The sequence below is a fragment of the Rhea americana genome, unplaced genomic scaffold (assembly GCF_003343005.1).
Source record: "Rhea americana isolate MKP2758 unplaced genomic scaffold, rheAme1 scaffold_166, whole genome shotgun sequence".
NCBI classification, from domain to species: domain Eukaryota; kingdom Metazoa; phylum Chordata; class Aves; order Rheiformes; family Rheidae; genus Rhea; species Rhea americana.
The window spans coordinates 1923097-1941888 of record NW_028185772.1 but is presented as its reverse complement, the minus strand read 5'-3'; the positions used below and the strand labels follow the sequence as shown (position 1 = coordinate 1941888).

Here is an 18792-nt window from a genome sequence, read left to right as displayed (position 1 = left end):
CCTGTTTGCTCGTTCCCAAGGGAAGCAGAGCACTGAGTCTGTCTGGGTGGACTTCCTCAGTACTTCTGGAAAACATCTCTCTCCGCACAAGCTTTGCTCAAAGTGTGGTGGATAGATGAAAACAGGAAGTGGAAAGAGATTTCAAARTGTCACACTATGGCTTACACAAGTGGGGCTCTGCACATCAGGGCATTAGCCCAAAGGTGCAGTCCTCTTCCCCCCACAAAGACAGAGGATATGGGCAARAAGGGAGGAGACACTGACAGCAAAGTGGGGGAATATAAAAACCCTGAACACCTGCAAAGTCCTTTTAATTTGTTCACGCCTTTGACTAAACCAAAGTGGCATCTGTGAGCACCAGTAAATCCCTCCTGCCCTTCTAGGGCTGAGGGCAATTGAAYGCTACTTGGTGCCACCAGTACAGTCTTATGCCCTCAGAATGGGGATAAAAAGGAAAAATGAAGCAAGATCACAGCTGGCTGCTCGTTGCCTTTTGCTGCGCTGCCAGAGCAAAGCTCGAGATGTTGTGTTGCAACCGGCCACGCAGTGCTGCTGCTCTCTGCTGCACTAAAATAAGTTTTCTGCTTATTTTGGTGTTCATGGAGAAGGCTGAAACATGCAAGGTGTGCTTTGAATTTWGTATTAAACTCACAGTTTTGTTCTCGCAGGAAACTTAACTACAGAAATCAGTTCAAATGAGGAAGTGAACCTGAGTACAGGAAAGTGAGCCAACAGGATCAGTACAAAATAAATTAAGCAGTAGTAACCTTTCTCCTGAAAAAGTTGCGTGAAAATGTCATTTCCTATTTCAGTAAAGGTAAGTTAGAATACAGAAAGACTATGTGAATATTCCAGTTCTGAATGACTTATTCACACATTTTCAAAGTTCCAGAAACACTTTATTTAAAAATGGAGTTGTAAATGCATATAACAAAATAACATACATAATAAATGTAACAAAAATAAATAAGGAGAACATGTCCATACAAAATAAGAACATAGTAATGCAAAATGCTTATTACAGAACATAAAGGTATAAATGCCTGAAAGAACACAAATAGGATCTTGCACAAAGAGCCCAAACCTTTAACCCTTCCTAATCATTTCCTACTTTTACTTGAGTCTGCAGAAAAATCATGTTCCCAAGCATTAAACAAAAGAAGGAATTATGGTGATGGTTTGGTACACTCCGTTTTCAACACCTAGGCTCTAGTTTCAATTTATTTTTGCCCTTCTGCCTCTTCTGAAACCTTTCTTATAGCCTCTGTAAACTAGTGTCATTCAGGCTTCCACAGTTAGCTAGAGTATATCGAGTCATACAAGAAGGCTGTTTGCTTTTAATTTTTTTTTAAAGAAAATACGAAATCCATTATACAACAGATTAGTGGTTCTGTTTTTACATCTCTACAAAAAAAGTTTTTGCGTTTTTATTAACTGGTCCAACTTTTACTGACTTCTGAAAGCCTGTACAGTTTAAAAGTGTACAGAAAGTAGTTTTTTTTTAAACAAATGTCATATAGGATTATTGCTGAAATATTAAAGACCATTTCATAAAAGCTGCAAAACTGTATCTTTAACCTTAATATATAGAGACTGATGCAAACATAGGAAAATTCCAGTCTATTAGTTACATTTAACAGAAATAACATTCCTCCAAATTACAGTGTTCTGGAAATACAAAGTAATTTACTTTATTTTTATTATTATTATTTCCAAATGTTAAGTTACTGGGACAACTTATAAGGAAAATAGGCTTATATAGGAAACTTTAAATAGACTTGCTTGTCAGTGGTATAAGCAAAATGTCTATGTTAGCAGTTTTCTTCCAGAATCCTTTTAAATATGTAAGACAGAGACAGGTTTACTAGCAAGACTACAGGAGAATATACAGAAGCAAATCATTTGCTCAGGAGCGCGTCTATCGATCAAGCAAATTATGACAACTCTATTTCCAAGTCCCCTAAAGAAAATTTTACATCTCATGATCATTCCAAGGAACAGTAATTTCTTTCACAAGCTCATGTTGTATTTGAATTGGTGAGAGCCCATTTGCCTCAATATGCTTTTTCATGTCCCACATTGCTGTATGTTTAAATCTGTTTGCTAGTTTCAGCAAACATTTGGACAGAAATGAGATATGAAATACTCCCTACTTTCATTAACATCAAAAAGACATTTGAACAAGGTCAAAAGTGCCAAAYAGTCCCTTCAGAAAGTGGATTAAAACACTGCAATGTTAATACAATACAGTATTATCAGTTTTCTATGTACACTAAAACACTGTTTGCTGCTTAATGATATCRATATGTTCACCTACCACTCCCAGCAAATCTTAGTGCAAACATAATATGTGAACTTTTTAAACCCCAAGACAATTTACGCAGCAACAAGGTTATATAAATCACAGAACTGTTTGAGGTTTTCAGCACAGAAGAAAGAATGCTTTGTGAAATCTGTCTTACCTTTTGCAGTAATGTGTCATTGTAGTCAAAGATAATGTTTCCTATATAAATCATCTCATTCAGAATCAAAATGCAACTGTTCAACAATTCTGTATAAACTTTAGTGGAGGAGATCCATTCATAGAGCAGCTTGGCAAAGAGATTCAGGGTTTCAGTAACATTAAATGTTAGACTGCTTGCATGGCTTTTAAAAAGAAATAAATCTGTTAAGGGAAAACTGCTGATATAATAATTCTTTTGCAAAGCACACAACCACAAAGGGCAAACCTGCCACAATCTGCTTTTCTATACTGTATCTATGCTTATCTTTATGATTTGAAAAAGATTTGTGTGACAATCAAAGCATTACAGTTAAAGAAAACTGGTTTAACAAAACAAATGCTGTTTGACCAAGCCATTTTTTTTTTATTTATAAAACCAGTATTAGGATTTTTCATTTATTTCTAAACATTCCACATGAAAGGTATTCGCATCAGCACCAAGATGTCATTCACGCAGAGTGGCATCTTCCTCTTCACCGTCTGGGTTAAACCTATTGAAGTGTATGCTGAAGTCAGACTCGGATTCAGCGTTGTCAAATTCAGCTGGGGCCGGGAGGGCGGCAGGTCGAGCAGCCCGAGGTTCTGCCTGGCAGTTTGCCTGCACCGGAGAGCGGGTACTGTGGGAAACGGGACTGGCCTTCGGCTTCGCCTGAGCTGGTAGGACGGGGCTGGCGAAGCCCAAGTTGCTCAGAGCATCCAGGGTACCATCAGGGTCAATCATAGCGTTAATCGCTAAGCAGTGAAGAGAAGATGAAAGGGATGGGGGAGAAGCCATGAAAACTATGATTTTCTGCACAAGAAAAAAGCTTTTTATATTTAAACTACACTAGAACTACAATAATTCTCRATTTCCATTAGAAGTTAAAATAATTAAATAATCATGTTAATTTTTCTTTGAACACTAATATATACACAAGGAAATGATTTGGTCTCTTCCTCTGGGCCTCGTTTCTTAGCAGCATAGTCTAAAGAACATAATTGCAACAAATTAACATTTTTTGATTAGAGCTGAGCATAAAACAAATAAATTTGTCCATAATAGTGGTTAATGGTTCTTCCTGAATTTTTTTAAAACATRTTATTTCTGATATTCAGATTTAATTCCATAATAATACAAATATAGGAAATTTACAACACAATTATGATTAATATAAACATCGACCACTTAGGAAATCCACCCTCCAAATCAAACTATAAACTAATTATAAACAATAGACAAATAAGGTTGCAACTTTTTAAAATCAGTTTTTAAGTTGATTTTGATAAAAGGAATAGAAGTCTGAAGAGCACACTTTATAAGCACMAGTTCCTCTCCATTATACACCTACATTAGTTTTTGCATGTGAAAAGCCARGAAATAAACCTTGATATTTATAGACTGTGGCTTCCACAATTGCAAAGAATGGATTCAGTAATGTGAAGTAAAGATGTCAATGCTTAATCCTAAACTTTCATTTTATCATGTCAGACAAATCTTTTTAGAGCTTTCCCAATAATTATGRTTCTAGAGCATTCCTTATACTGAATTGTCCTACAAATGAGGATATTACTGATTTGGAAAGACTAATTATTTTATGTAGCTTAATCTCAGTACTCTTATCTCCCACTCTTCAAAATTTACCCACAAAAAATATTTATAGTAAGAATGTTTCTCAAATAATTCTTTYAGGATTCTCTGAACTGTTGTTTTCATATGAAAATATATCATTATCATTCTTCTGTTTTAAAACATTTCAGTGACACTTCTTTACACAGATGTGTCAGCAATTATATGATATTAATATATGTAACTGATATTGTGATGACAGTTTAATAAAATGTGACTTTTTGTTTCACACTAATATTTATGTATATATACATATGTATATTTATATTTATGCATATGTTTGTGTGCATGTACACACACACACACACACATATATACATAAAAGAAATTGGAAGCAGRTAATAACAAAAGAGAAAAATAAAAAGGTATTTATACCTTGCAGCTGTTTCTCAACTCGTTTCAGTTCCTGTAAGATTGATGAAATTTCCTAGAAAAGAAGCAAATATTCAAATGCTCAAGGACATGTCTCATGAAGAAAAAGGAGATTTGAACTACCTATCAGAGTAAATAGTCCTTGAATAATCCTTCCCAGGCAGCAGTGCTTTAGGTTGGACAGCAGYGGATCTCTCAAAAACCAAGAGTTCCTTCTGACCAGCTGTTTRCCCAGATCAACAAAATCTCATTCAGCCCCTCACACAGCTGCCTACACTACCTGTCCTCAAGCACAGATATASAGACATCACTATTCCATAGAAATAAGGCAAAATGATAGCAAGGCTTTATAGGAAAGCTGCTTGAAAACCCCRATATTAATGGGGTAAACAGGGTGATGCATAACCTTGTTCAGATGCAAGTCAGAATAGTTAGTAAGATGCTCTCCCTGGGATTTTATCTGCAGTCGTGACCCCGGGGCCTGTGGGACCCATGACAGCACGGCTGGTGGGTCCTCAGTGCTCTTTTGCTTTTCAGATTTGCCCCTCTGGCACTGCACAACTTGCTAATACAGACAGCCACAGMGAGTCAGTCAGAAGGAAAACAATCATTAAATGTATCACATCTCAAATTATAAATACGTTAATGCTACCGCTGCAGAATCCTACACTGAAGAATAGTGTTAAACCGACTGCTAAAGAGAGCTATCAGTGGTTTTTATGGGACTTTAAAAGCTGAGAATTTTCAAAGAAACTGATTTCAGAAACCCAYTGAAGGACTTCTGTACTATCTAATTTAATGTATGGATTTTTGTGGGTGGCCCAGAGATTGATAATCTTGGCTTTTACACATTTACAAAGTCATTATCTTTGAACAGATTCCACATCTAAGCTGGACATAAATGTATCAAGGACAAAACAAACATTAGTTACAAGTATCTTCTGGTAGTTTTTGATAATATTTTGTAGTACAAATAAGTACTGCTTTGATACTGGATTTGAACAATAAATTGCTGGGAAAACTAAGYAGAAACTTGAAAGCGAGTGTTCAGACCAAAAAATGGTAAAAYTCCAAATAACATGAGATTCTATAGCTGGTGCATGGAGTTAGCACTTCAGCACAAAATTAACATGATTAAAGTTTTGAAGAGTGCTTTTACTGTGATATAGCTACAATTCTTTTCATTCACACATGCCAAAATATAGTTGTTTCTTTAAATATTAATAATCATTTGCTAAATTAGCCTTAAAACTGTAAAGTAATTTTATAAATAAGCAACCTAACTTTTGAATTTGAACTGTTACTTTCTGTTTAATTAAAGTGACTTATGGAGTGTTTGCTGTAGGCTGTGTTTGTTGTAGGTCTTTAAATTATTCTTTATGCAAAGAATAATTCCTCCATACAATTACTTGAGACTGGTTATATATAAGAAAGTAAGGCTTCCTAATTATTAAAAAACATTAGGTTTATTCTTGAAATATACTGAGTGCCTAAGTAAAACTAAAAAAATTTTGCATTTACATAATTGAAAATAATACATTCTTCTGCTGATTATTTGAATATTAGATGAGAAAGAAGCTCATTCCACCCCAGAAATGATAACAGTTCATACCATGCTTGATGTTTTCACAATAGGAACTTCACTTTCAGCTCGCAACTTGTTTTCAATTTCTTCCCAATTTCTATCTTTGTCTTTAAATAATATTCTGTAAGAAAGAAATGCAAGAAGAGTATATTTAAAATAGGCAGAAAATAAACAAATTAGGACTTAAAGATCAGATACATGACACAAAAAAACAGCTGAGGGAACATTAAATAAAACTGAAATCTGAAATATGAAAAACTGACAGAATCTAGCTTCGATTTTCAGGGATGCATATAGAGTTTCAGCAACATCATTCTTATTGACAAATAAAATGGTAAATCATATAGTTAAATACTTATATGTGGTGTTGAAAAGACACATCTCAGAATCTTTCCTGCAGCTCTGAGAGATTTTTTTAATCCTACTATTTTATAGTAGTCAGAGTTCCCTATTAAGACTGCATTTTGCAACAGTTGCAAAATATAAGAGAAAAATCAACATTGTTAAATAAATGAAACTCTTATATTTGTATTTTCTATTAATTTAATGAAAAAATAATTTAGGAAGTAAAATAAAAATATATTTCAGAGAAGACTTTTTTTCTAATCCTTGAAAACCTTCAAAGCACAAACTACATATACATAGTTTAGTAACGTCAGTATCTTCTCTTTAGAGAAGTCACTTCTATTATTTCTAAAACCCCAAAGCATATGAGCTTCCCCTTTTTTTTATGTTTTGTATCCTTGCTGTGATAAGTAATTTTTGTTTTCATTTGCCATATCATATACATCATTTGTTTATATTTACACAATTAAAAATAAATGRATCAATGCATATTTAAGGTCTGGCTATTCATTTTTATGAATATAAGTGACATAAGTGACACTATGGAGACATAAGGAGTATATTTCAAATCTACTTCTGTAACTTCTGTAAGTTAGATACTAACCTTAATTTGAAATGTAACTGTAGCAACCATTAATGGTATTTCAGAGTTAAAAACACAAAAATAGCCACAGTAAGACTGCTAAGCAAAAAATTTAATTTAAAAACATGAGCAAGAAGTTGCATACTTTCAAGAAGTTATTAGTACAGGTATGACTCAGAGGAAATCGTAATTTTTTTAAAGGAGGAAATCCTTGATACATTGCATCTCAGCACCTCAAAGACATAGGATTTCAAAGACAGCTGGGAGACTTACTCCTGCAGTTCTGTTAATCTTACTCTTTCTATGGAAAAATCCCACTCTCAATTACTATCTTGTCAAGAAAGTGTACTTATTCGAAACTTGTACGCTGCCACCTCAGTATAGAGACGCCTATGGGCAGTATACCACCCAGAATCTGCTTTAACCGCTCTTTTGTCTTCTCTTCACTCACAGTTGCCGCAGTATCAAAACTGTTGTATGTTTTTTGTCAGCTGTTTCAGTGAGAGGAGGTATCACTTAAATGATGTAATGGTATCAGGCCAAGTGACTACTTCTACGAGTGACTTACGTGTATTAATATACAAACTACAGAAAGAGTAAGGTGCTTTTGAGTGATGGAAAAAATAATTTAAAAGTAATCAAAGCTACAGCGTATAAAAAAAGAAATTCTTGAAAGAGTTTATGATGTCAAGAAGTGAAATCATCTTGTTACAAATCTGATCATCAGGGAGCTGGCAAGACTGTATGYGTGTTCTGAAATGGAGCACAAAAACTTGCAAAGCCATAAAATCACAAGCCTGAATACCAAAAAGGCTGACTATAGGAAACTTTTGGAGTCAGTATACAGAAAACCATGTAGGTACCCCATCTGTACTTTAATAGCATCTATATCACTCTGGAAATCATAAGAACATAGAACATAAGCCTTTATTTAGCAGAAAATTTCACTAGCATCACTTGTGTCACTAATAGGAGAAATTTTAATAGGAGAAATGTAGAAAATACTGTGATACTGCTTGTTTTTTTCCATTTACCTTCTTATTCATTTTAAATTAAAATATTTCCATGATTAGGTATGTGATTAAGGTGTTTGCTTGTACATGCGATAGATTCAGCCTTCCACTCTTTTAGAGATAATGTTATTATTTCTCTTTCACAAATTGAGTGTTCTCCATTTCAGAGATCTTTTTATTTAAAATGTTTTGAAAGAAAAACAGAGAACAGTAATTTAAAAATGGTCATTATTATTACTATAAAGTGAACAGGCCAATTTGTTTTTGGTAAAAATTTTAGAAAGACTATTGCCTTTTTTTTTTTTTTTTTTTTTTTTTTTTTTTCCTTTTTTTTTTTTTTTTTTTCTTCTGGAGATCTACATCGCTGTCTCCTTTGCTCTTCYTCCTTCTTACCATAGTCTTTATATTAAAACAATGTATTTAGATGTGCCTACCTTCTTCTACTCTTACTTTTCCAGTCTTCCTTTCTCTTCCTAAACATTATTTGATTGTGCTCAGTCCTCATCTTTCTTTTTACTACACTTTGCAGGCCACACATGAAACAGCAGCAACTGACAAGCTGGTACCCACACTGACCCGATTGCTTTGCCTATATTTTACCGGACTGAAAAGTTACTTGCCTGTTACAAGGCAAGGCAATAATACCACATTCATGTCRCACAGCACTGATAAAATCATAGGTCTTCTCCCTACAAAATCTACTTACCTCAACAATCTCTGAAAAGTTCTGTAAGCTTATTACAACGTATAAAGACAGAAAAACAGTCAAACTGGATATACAGTCTAGCACTGGGAAACCACCATTAGAGTCTGTTAGCAAAGACTTGGTTATATGACCCAAGATGAGAAAATTGCCGTATTTTTTTTTTTAATATAATGCAGTTTTCTATACAGTATACTGGATGAGAACCTAAGTGAACATGCACAGCAATGAATAAAGATACATTATAAAGAAGCAGCTTAGCAATACCTAAGCTACGACCATATCCTGAAGAAAAGACGACATCTACAGGGGCGTTGGTGAAAGGAAAGAACCAGGCACTAGGTTCTGGTTCAAGCTGGACACTCGGCTGGACTCAGAACTCAAAGATTCTAATAGAGAAATACAGARTCAAAAGCTTCTCTCAATCTTATTTCTTAATCGCATTAGAAAATATAAAGGCAGGAACGGCAACAGAACTCAGTGGAATCCAGACATTATCTACAATGAGAAACCAAGAAATGGCAGCTCTAATCAAGCAGGGGAAGGAACAAGTCAGGCAAAAGGATATATATTTCTGTCTCTCCTCAGATTTATCTTCATTATTCTTTTCAACTCATTTTAATTTCTAGTCATTTCTGGTCAAGAATGACTAAAAATATTTATGTCCTTAATATTTTAGCCAAAGCAAAACTGATCTTTTTAGTAAAGCTAGCTATTGCAACTAAAATGTTAGACAAAGAATAACGTTCACATTAACAGGAAGCGTGTCTTTTTCCATTTGGCTTCAGCGAGCAGGGATATAATTTTTTAATGTGTAAGATGCAATTTGTAAATACTAATTGCCCTATACTGTCTCTGTTTTTGTTAAAGAAGTCTACATGTGTAAACAATTAAATTTTAGGGAGGACTTTTAAAAGCACAAAACACAGTCAGGCACACAACTATTACTGGCAGCTTTGAAAACTTCTCCTCYCCTTTTGGGTTTGAATACTCTCTGGAAGAGAGACAGCTGGCAAAACTGCTAGCTTGACAAGTCTTGACTGAATCTCATCACATCTGCCCTGGGCAGAAATTTTAATTTGCTTAGCTCYAGTAAAATGAGCAGAAGTATGCTAGTCAATGGAACTTATCTTTAGAGATTTTACCTTAGCTTTGTTATGATGTACATAGGTCCTTGGACCCTCACATGATCCCTAAAAAACAATTCTTCACTCCTGTTTTCTAATTCAAAATACCAATAATATTATGAATAATTGTATATTATTCAAATCCATTTAAAGTAGCAGGACTGCATAACTACATCCTTTTCCATTTTATTATTAACAAGGAAATACTGATTACATCTCTGAGGAAAATGCTAAAGCATTATTTACTAAATAAAGTTTTTCCATTATATTTTTATAGATATACRCATTTAAAGTAAACAAGTGGAATTGCATATAATATTTACAGGTATGCTTATATTTACAATGTCATCTATGCTTGTAGAATTACTACACTAATTATAATGTAGCTGACCAACCTCTTATAAACTCAGACAGAAAATTAAATAGAAAAATATAAGCCTTGATTTTATAGTTATCTGCTTTCCTCTGAAAAAATTTACATACATAAATTTGTTTTAAATCACTGTGTTGAACTCACAGTTTTTTATTTTAAATAAACTGCAGTTCTGGCAATACATTTACAGATCATGAAGTGTCCAACTGACAAGAAAAATCAGGACAAAAACAACAACAAAAAAAAGAGCAAACACTGACCTATATACTACTTCTGAGGAACTTTAAGATACGTATTATCCCAGAAACCTACCACAAATAAGTCAATCAATAAGCAAGAWTCTTGTTCCAATGATGCAGCTTTAACAGGAAAAAAAATCCTGGGAAGCAGAGTTCCACATGGTCTTCACAGTATTTTCCCATAGAATTATGCTCAAATCAAAACTATGCTGAATTAAATTTGTGATTTTGATTAGTGTTACACATCTAAGATTTCAGTATCTGACACTTCCTAGACAAACTGATCAATTACAGAAGTAATATTTTATCCTAGTCTAAAAATCATACATGCAATTCTATCAAACGACCTTCATATTTTAAATGTTTTTAAATGATAATTGAAAGAAGATCTGAAGCAGGACATGCAAATTATACAACCCTGAACTATGTATTTGGCATTTCCACTTCCTTCTGTCAACCAAAGTGGTTAGTCACCACCAGGTTGCACGTTCGCTCCTTCAAGTTAAATGCAGCTGTTGGTAGAGAAACAAGTTATCATTTTTGACATGTCTGTATTTCCTGTCAGCTGCTATGATATTTAATGAAGGGATCTATCTAAACATGTGAGCTTACGGTATAGAATATGGCACAAGAGAAGGAAAGCCCAGGATACAGAGCATTTGTAACACCACACAGAGTGAAAAAATAAATTTGTATCCATAATGGGAAAGAAAAAGTTTCAATATAAAGTATGATTGCAGCATATAAAGTTCCCAGCACAAACCACAACCATCTCAGTTCACAGTAAAAGCAATGCAAAACGAAAAAGACACCTTCCCTTCCCTTCTCCCCCCTGCCCCCCTCCCCCCCCCCCCCCCCCCCAAAAAAAAAAAATTAGAAAAGCCTACCACACCACACCTAAAGAAATCTCATGACTTGTATTGTAAAGACCTTACTATACAGGTAATGCTGTGTCATGAGGGTGGCATGAGTGAAAACAAGAAAATCTTTTTGCAAATTTAACAAGTAGGTCAACTGTTATTGCAGGAAATTTGAAGGCAAAAGCTGCTAATGAGTTTGACAGTAAGAGTAGGATAGGCCACAAATGATGTTGAAAGGAAAGTCTGGAAATGTATCATTTGATTTAAGATGGAACAATGAATGACTGAACAGGTGCAAGGAAGAAGGTGAAATATTTGGTCTATGGAAATGAACCCTGTGCAGAATTCTGGACAGATATAAAGCAGGGCAAAATAGCAATTGGAAATAGCAGAGAAAAAGAAGTTGTAGAAATTGAACTCTGAAACTGTGTGGATGAAAAAGCTTTATCACAGAATATCAAAGAATGGTAGAACACAGACCATCTAGATGCAGATGTGCCTGTGTAATAATGGCAAATTAACTCCAAACTTTGGCRAAGGTGATGCCAAATACCAATGAAAGTTATTGGAAGACAGTATATATGCTGGAGTGAATACAAAATCCAGACTTGATAGTAGTCAGCATGTTTACTAGAATTTAAGACAATAATGCTGGCTGCTATCATACTGCTTTAAATACATAATTGTTCCATGAAGTTGAAATACAAAATTCCATTGTTAAAAAGTGTTGAACAATTCCAGATGTTTTATTTACTGCAGCTGTTTCAAAATTTTCTCATCTGAAAACTATGCTAGTAGCTTCTCAAGGTAATCATGGTGATGGTGTCCAGTTCTGGGTTCCCCAGTACGAGATAGACATGGAGCTACTGGAGAGAGTCCGGTGTAGGGCTACAAAGACGATCAGAGGGCTGGAGCATCTGCCCTACGAGGAACGGCTGCGAGAACTGGGCCTCTTCAGCCTGGGGAAGAGAAGACTGAGGGGGGATCTTATCAATGTGTACAAGTACCTGAAGGGAGGGTGTATTTTTTTTTCCTGCCTTTGACACAAAATAACAGTGAAKCAAGACTTTTCCAAGACCACTGCCTTGCACATTGTCTAATTGACTGTCTCCAGAACAGATTCTTTTTCACGAAGATTTTTTGAAACTGTTCTCCCATTTGCTTTTTCTTCCTAAAATGGATGATCCCTAGACCAGCTTGGCAACTATACCGGGTCCACTTCTACGGCTCAGCAACACTTTAATCCTGTCTTTTAAGAAAGGGAGTTCTAGGAGACTTGTATAAAGGTAGTGTAGATTTTGCGCAGCATTTGTTTGTGTTGGACCAGTGCTGGAGTATGATGGATACCGCTCTGTTCATGCAAATGTTGTTGATACTTAACATTCATATAATGTGAAACACACACAAACAATAATGGAATAATTATTCACCAGAAATCTTTTTGAACACTAAAAAAAGCCATAGTAAAAATTGCTTTTTTAAAACAAAAGTTGTTACCAATATGTTTGCTGTATTATATATGTAACTGCAACAAGTAGGAATGTCAATAAGAGCAGAATAGTAATTACAATAATAAAAAACTCACCTGATTTTGCCAGCTGTTTTGTCTATGGATTGTCTTATCTTGCGAGAAAACTGAACGACTGAGGACAACAGCAAGCTATCCCCCATAACCTGCAATAAATTGTTAATGAAAAGACATTAAGGAGGTGATCAGGAGTAGTCAGCATGGATTCACCATGGGGAAATCCTGCTTAACCAATCCGATAGCCTTCTGTGATGGAGTGACTGGCTGGGTAGATGAGGGGAGAGCAGTGGACACTGTGTACCTTGACTTCAGCAAGGCTTTTGACACTGTCTCCCATAACATCCTCCTAGAGAAGCTCAGCAAGTGTGGGTTAGACAAGTAGACAGTGAGGTGGATTGAGAACTGGCTGAAAGGCAGAGCTCAGAGGGTCGTCRTCAGTGGCRTGGAGTCYAGTTGGAGGCCTGTGGCTAGTGGCGTCCCCCAGGGCTTAGGACTGGGTCCCATCCTGYTCARCTTYTTCATCAACAACCTGGATGAGGGGACGGAGCACATCCTCAGCAAGTTTGCTGATGATACCAAGCTGGGAGGAGTGGCTGACACACCTGAGGGCTGTGCTGCCATTCAGAGASACCTGGACAGGCTGGAGAGCTGGGCAGAGAGGAACCTCATGAGGTTCAASAAGGGCAAGTGCAGRGTCCTGCACCTAGGGARAAATAACCCTAGGCACYAGTACAAGCTGGGGGATGACTTTSTGGAGAGCAGCTCTGCAGAAGAGGACCTRGGAGTGYTGGTGGATGACAGGYTGACCATGAGCCAGCAATGTGCCCTTGTGGCCAAGAAGGCCAATGGTCTCCTGGGCTGCATTRGGAAGAGTGTTGCCAGCAGGTCGAGGGAGGTGATCCTGCCCCTCTACTTAACCCTGGGGAGGCCTCATCTCGAGTACTGTGTCCAGTTGTGGGCTGCCCAGTACAAGAGAGACATGGAGCTACTGGAGAGAGTACAGCGCAGGGCTACAAAGATGATCAGAGGGCTGGAGCACCTTCAGCCTGGGGAAGAGAAGACTGAGGGGGGATCTTATCAATGGGTACAAGTACCTGAAGGGAGGGTGTCAAGGGGACAGGGACAAACTCTTCTCAGTTGCCCCGTGTGACAGGACAAGAGGCAATGGGCAGAAAYTGAAGCACAGCAAGTTCCGCCTGACCGTGAGGGGGAATTTCTTCCCTGTGAGAGTGACGGAGCACTGGACCAGGTTGCCCAGAGAGGTTGTGKAGTCTCCTTCTCTGGAGAAGTTCAAGGCCTGCCTGGATGCAACCCTGTGCAACATGCTCTAGGTGAACCTGCTGAGCGTGGAGGTTGGACTAGATGATCTCCAGAGGTCCCTTCCAACCTTACTGATTCTATGATTACTAGTTCTACAGGAATTGGATACAAACAATTATGTAAGTTTTGAAATAAAGATTTTTTTTTAAGTTAAGAAATTCATACTTGTGTTCTAATCAGTATCCTATATAAACAAACCATATTTGAGCATTTTACAGACTAAATAATATGGAATTTTTTTTCCAGCATTACTGCCACTTGTCCCAGGAGGCAAAGAAAGGATCGTGTTTGGAACATTAAATGGGGAGACAATTGTGAAAGCTCAAAATAGACACGTTACTATATAAAAACAGGCTGTGTACTCACTTCATCTCTGCTCCAAGTTCTTCTCCGGGTAATTGTTGGGGGATCAAGGGCATCTGTTAGCTGAGGTCTAGGATCAGCAGGCCGACCRTTCCCCTCAGGCGGTTTGGTATGCACTAGTGGAGGAATTTTTCTAAAATTGAGACTTTCATCAAATACACGGTCAACCAACTGGGGGAAAAGAAAGATGCAGTTTATGAAACCTACTGGATATATGCAAGATTGGACTAACATTCTTCCATCTGAAACAGATTACAAGAATCCTATCAAATAAAAATCACTCTGTCCATCTTCTATGGTATCAAATAATGCAACTCCTATGTAACAATACCTTGTAAAAACTAATGGCTTTTTTCAAATACCAGACACACATGGCAACAGAAATAAGACTACCTCATAGAAATGTTGCTTAGGTACAGGTAGTACATTAGTTATCTATAAACTGGTATTAGATATTTTCTATCTTTTATTAATGAAGCATATTTGTGAAATTCAGTAGTACCAGAGTTTAACTTTATCCAAACCAATTAGTTGAACTGTTACAAGAAGCACATTTATCTACATTGAGGAGATACTGCCACTTGCAGTAGTATGTATGCACTGTACATTTTTTTTTTAAGAGGAAAATAAACATGGATTTAGTAATATATTACTAAATATTACTAAGTACATCAGTGTGCTCTAACTGGATTTGAGAAAATGCACACTTCTATTTRCTGAAGTTTAGTTCTTTAGTCTAAGAATTAAAAAAAAAAAAAAAAATCCAAGTGGAGGTAACTTTACGGGGCATACACCTCACTGATTTCTTGCCACTGTTTATATCTTTTTTTTCCACAGAAAATGACAGTCTTATACTAAACAGTCAACTWGTGTATTAACCAAACCTTTCATCCACAAAAATGAGTAAACATATTTTGAAAGTAGTACTATGAAGGAAAAAATACAGTAGACATTTATGAAAAGTTAGGATGATTGTAATATGGTAAAAAGAGATGACTTAAATTCACATCAACATATCWGATCAAAATATTTACCAGCATTAGATCTGTGATGGTTACTAGAACAAGTTAGTCAATATATTCATACAACAGCACACCAAAGAAACTCAGAGAAAATAAGAACTAACAGAAGCACAGGACAAACTTATTTTAAGGCAGTTTTTGATAATGTTATTAGGAAAGAAAATCTAAGGTATTGTTAATGCTGCCTAAGTACTTCAGTGTTCAGAAGAAACTTTTATGTCACCTGTGAAAAAAGGGGCTCTTCTGTTTGTAATATGCGAAGTATTACGTATACATATTTGTATATATTCATGCATACACACTAGTATCTTTAAATGCACTTAGATATTACTAAGTAGTATCTAAGGCCATGGACAAGCAAGAAACAAATAGCCATCTTGTCCTCTGTTTCATGGAAAAAAAAAAAAGAGACAGACAGAATGCACTGGGTGATCTTTTTGACAGTCTRTGTTCATAGACTCATTTCTGGGTTGCTTATTTGTCAAAACGTAAAGGAATTTAAAGCAAAAGAGAATGTAGCGATCATGCACATAGGTTGGGTGGAAATAACTAAAAAAAGGCTATGCAAAATGCTAAAAGCAAAAGAAATAAAGAAAAGAAAGAACCTTATGCATTTCTCCATGAAGATCTCCTACCTCTTCTCTAGTGTCTATGGCAGAGCCAGGGGTGGTGGCAGCAGTGCTTACTGTGGTACTGGGGGCAGTGCCTGAAGAAGTCACTGAATCTATCTCTCCTGCTACATCGTTGATTTCCCGTGCGATGAGAGCCAGATCTTGACTGATCCTAGTAATAAAGACAGTGTTACATTCCTCCCTGCAAATACTTCCAGGTCACCAGAGCCCAACCTGCAGCCTTTGAACTTCTAGGTTGCAGCTCTTGATGATAATTGTACTACGACAATGTATATGTCATTACAAGCTGAAAATCTGTTCACWAAACCACAGATAGGAAATTTTTAACTGCAGCTTTTAATCCTATGCCTCTCTAGAGGAAGAAGATAAAAGACACAGAGTCTTGAAAGACAGAACTTCCTTGTTTTCTTTTTAGTATTCCCAAGCAGAGATATGTRCAACATGGGCAGTAAGTGCAACATCTAACATGCACTGGAAACACTGTGAACATACTGCACAGATGATCTGAGTGTATGCAGTAAAGCTGACTCATCCAGAATATCTTTGATTTAAYACTATGCTATACCACAGTTTGCCTACTTGCAAAGAATTTTGCCAGGACTTCTGGCCTTCCAGCAGCTTCTCAGCTTGCTTGAAATAAGCTGCTTGCACGTCTGAAATTCCAGATAAATACTTAAATGCTCAAATTTAATCAAGGCAAGCTTTCCTGTTAGAAAAACAGGACATGCCTGTGAAAACCTATATATGATAGCAGAAGTATATCTCACTTCCCAACCAAAGACTCCTGTGAAAACTTACTCTTTGAAGTGCTCTGAACTGCTGCCTCTCTTTGCAGTTGCTGCACAGCAGTTTTTCCTTTTCTCCTGATGCATGGCATCACAAAATAACTCTGCTCAATCTTCTGCTTAGTAGCAGGCAAGCAAAGGGAGGGAGCCTGTCTGCCTCTGGTTGTGCCACTCCTCCCCAGAGCATCCCAAGAGAGGTAAAAAGCAGAGATATGAAAAAGGAACGCTTGGTGGACTGCTCTGCATTCCAGGTCTTCCAAACTGCTGCTCGAAGCTGGAGATTCAGGGTGCTATAGTTAGTGGCAGGTGCCGAGCCTTTGAGCTACTACTTTACCTGCCACTAACTATAGCAGCCTGAATCTCCGGCTTCGAGCAGCAGTCTGGAAGACCTGGAATGCAGAGCAGTCCACCAAGCGTTCCCTTTTCATACCTCTGGCTGACAGGAACAAAGACAAAAGAGTCAACTGTGCTAACGCGGTACCTGCTGAAGACTCCATGAATGGATGCAGTCACCCTTTTAGTAGAAGGAGATGTACAGCAAGGTTACACTCGGTGCTGGCTGCTGCTTATTAAGGGGTAAGGCTGCCTCACACTATTTTGAAATTGCTTTTGTCTTTAAGCTAAAGTATGTGGACACCACTGCTATAGAGACAGAGTTTGAGAGTCAAATTTGTACTAGAAAAACAAAACAATTATAGAAATTTTCATCAAATTCCAACACTGGATTTTGTGGCTAAGCATTAGCAGTTTGATAAAGCACAACCTCGTCTGGCATAAATTAWCATACAATTGGAATAAGGCTGTGGRATCAATATGCTGCAATTACCTGTAACCACTCAAGACATTATTTCTGAATACACACAATGAAAGACTGGAACAATAAAGTAAAAAGCAAGTTAATTATTTATAAAGTATGTTACATGCCCACAACTACATTAACTTATTAAACCTAATTACTACATCTTTTGGGTCAATTTTTATGTCTGTTTCATGTTCTTATATATGTGCACTATTAAACATCCAAAGTTTGAGCTACTATCCTGGGTTAAAAAGAAACTAGAGCAATTATTTTCTTTTTTCAGACAACCACATCAATTTTTAAAGACAGAGAATGAAAGGTATGCTATCAAATGTTTGAACTTCTGGGACAAGTTTTGGTATTTAACGAATAGTTATGAAGAAAACAAAGAATAGGGAATTGTTATTATCAGCAATTCCTCCACAACAGGAGCGTCATTAAACACTACAACYGAAAGTACTACAAATCAACTAAGATGTAGCTCTCCAAAGAAATCGGTAATGTTTCAACATGGGACAGTCATTTCAACCGAGTTCTTACCTGACAATCAAAATTTCACAACATTTCAGGTGTCTACATAAAAAAAKAATTTTAACAAATCCTGAAAATTTCATAATAAACAATTCTAACATGGATGGCAAGCAATCAATTTCTTAGACAAACATCATGGTCAACCACTAGTCATGTGAACAAATCTGAAATTAGTTTCAGTATGACAGTAACCTACAGTCAATACTCAAGTGAGATTCTTTGAAAAGAAATATTCCATACAGAAACAATTTAGAGCACTGAAAAAAAAAGAAAAAAGAAAAAAAGAAAATCAGGAAACTAACTGAGAGTTGGGCTTGACTTCYCATAAATGAGGCATTCAAATCATTTTGCATTAACTATTAGAAACCAAGAGTATCTCATAAACATAAGGAGTATGTTTTGTACAACCAATAACAGCACCTGGCTTCATATGGGGACACCATGACCAACAACCTGGAGCTTTAACTCTTACTTACCTGTAGTGAAAGAATACCTGCAGTATT

At 36.4% G+C, this 18792-nt stretch overlaps 1 protein-coding gene across 6 annotated transcripts in view; it reads right to left on the bottom strand.

Annotated features, from left to right (window-relative positions):
• Positions 1–877: 877 nt before the first annotated feature.
• CEP170 (centrosomal protein 170) overlaps positions 878–18792 on the bottom strand; it is a 111071-nt gene continuing 93156 nt past the window's right edge. For 5 of the 6 annotated variants that reach the window (XM_085300610.1, XM_085300605.1, XM_085300608.1 and 2 more), the window contains 6 exons: positions 16148–16325; positions 14524–14691; positions 12895–12983; positions 6094–6187; positions 4485–4536; positions 878–3235 (listed from right to left, as the gene is read on the bottom strand). In XM_085300610.1, coding sequence (XP_085156736.1) covers positions 2949–3235; positions 4485–4536; positions 6094–6187; positions 12895–12983; positions 14524–14691; positions 16148–16325 — 868 coding nt within the window. In that variant the 3' untranslated portion in view covers positions 878–2948. The remainder of the gene's footprint in view (positions 3236–4484; positions 4537–6093; positions 6188–12894; positions 12984–14523; positions 14692–16147; positions 16326–18792) is intronic. The other variant, XM_085300607.1, reaches the window with a different exon arrangement.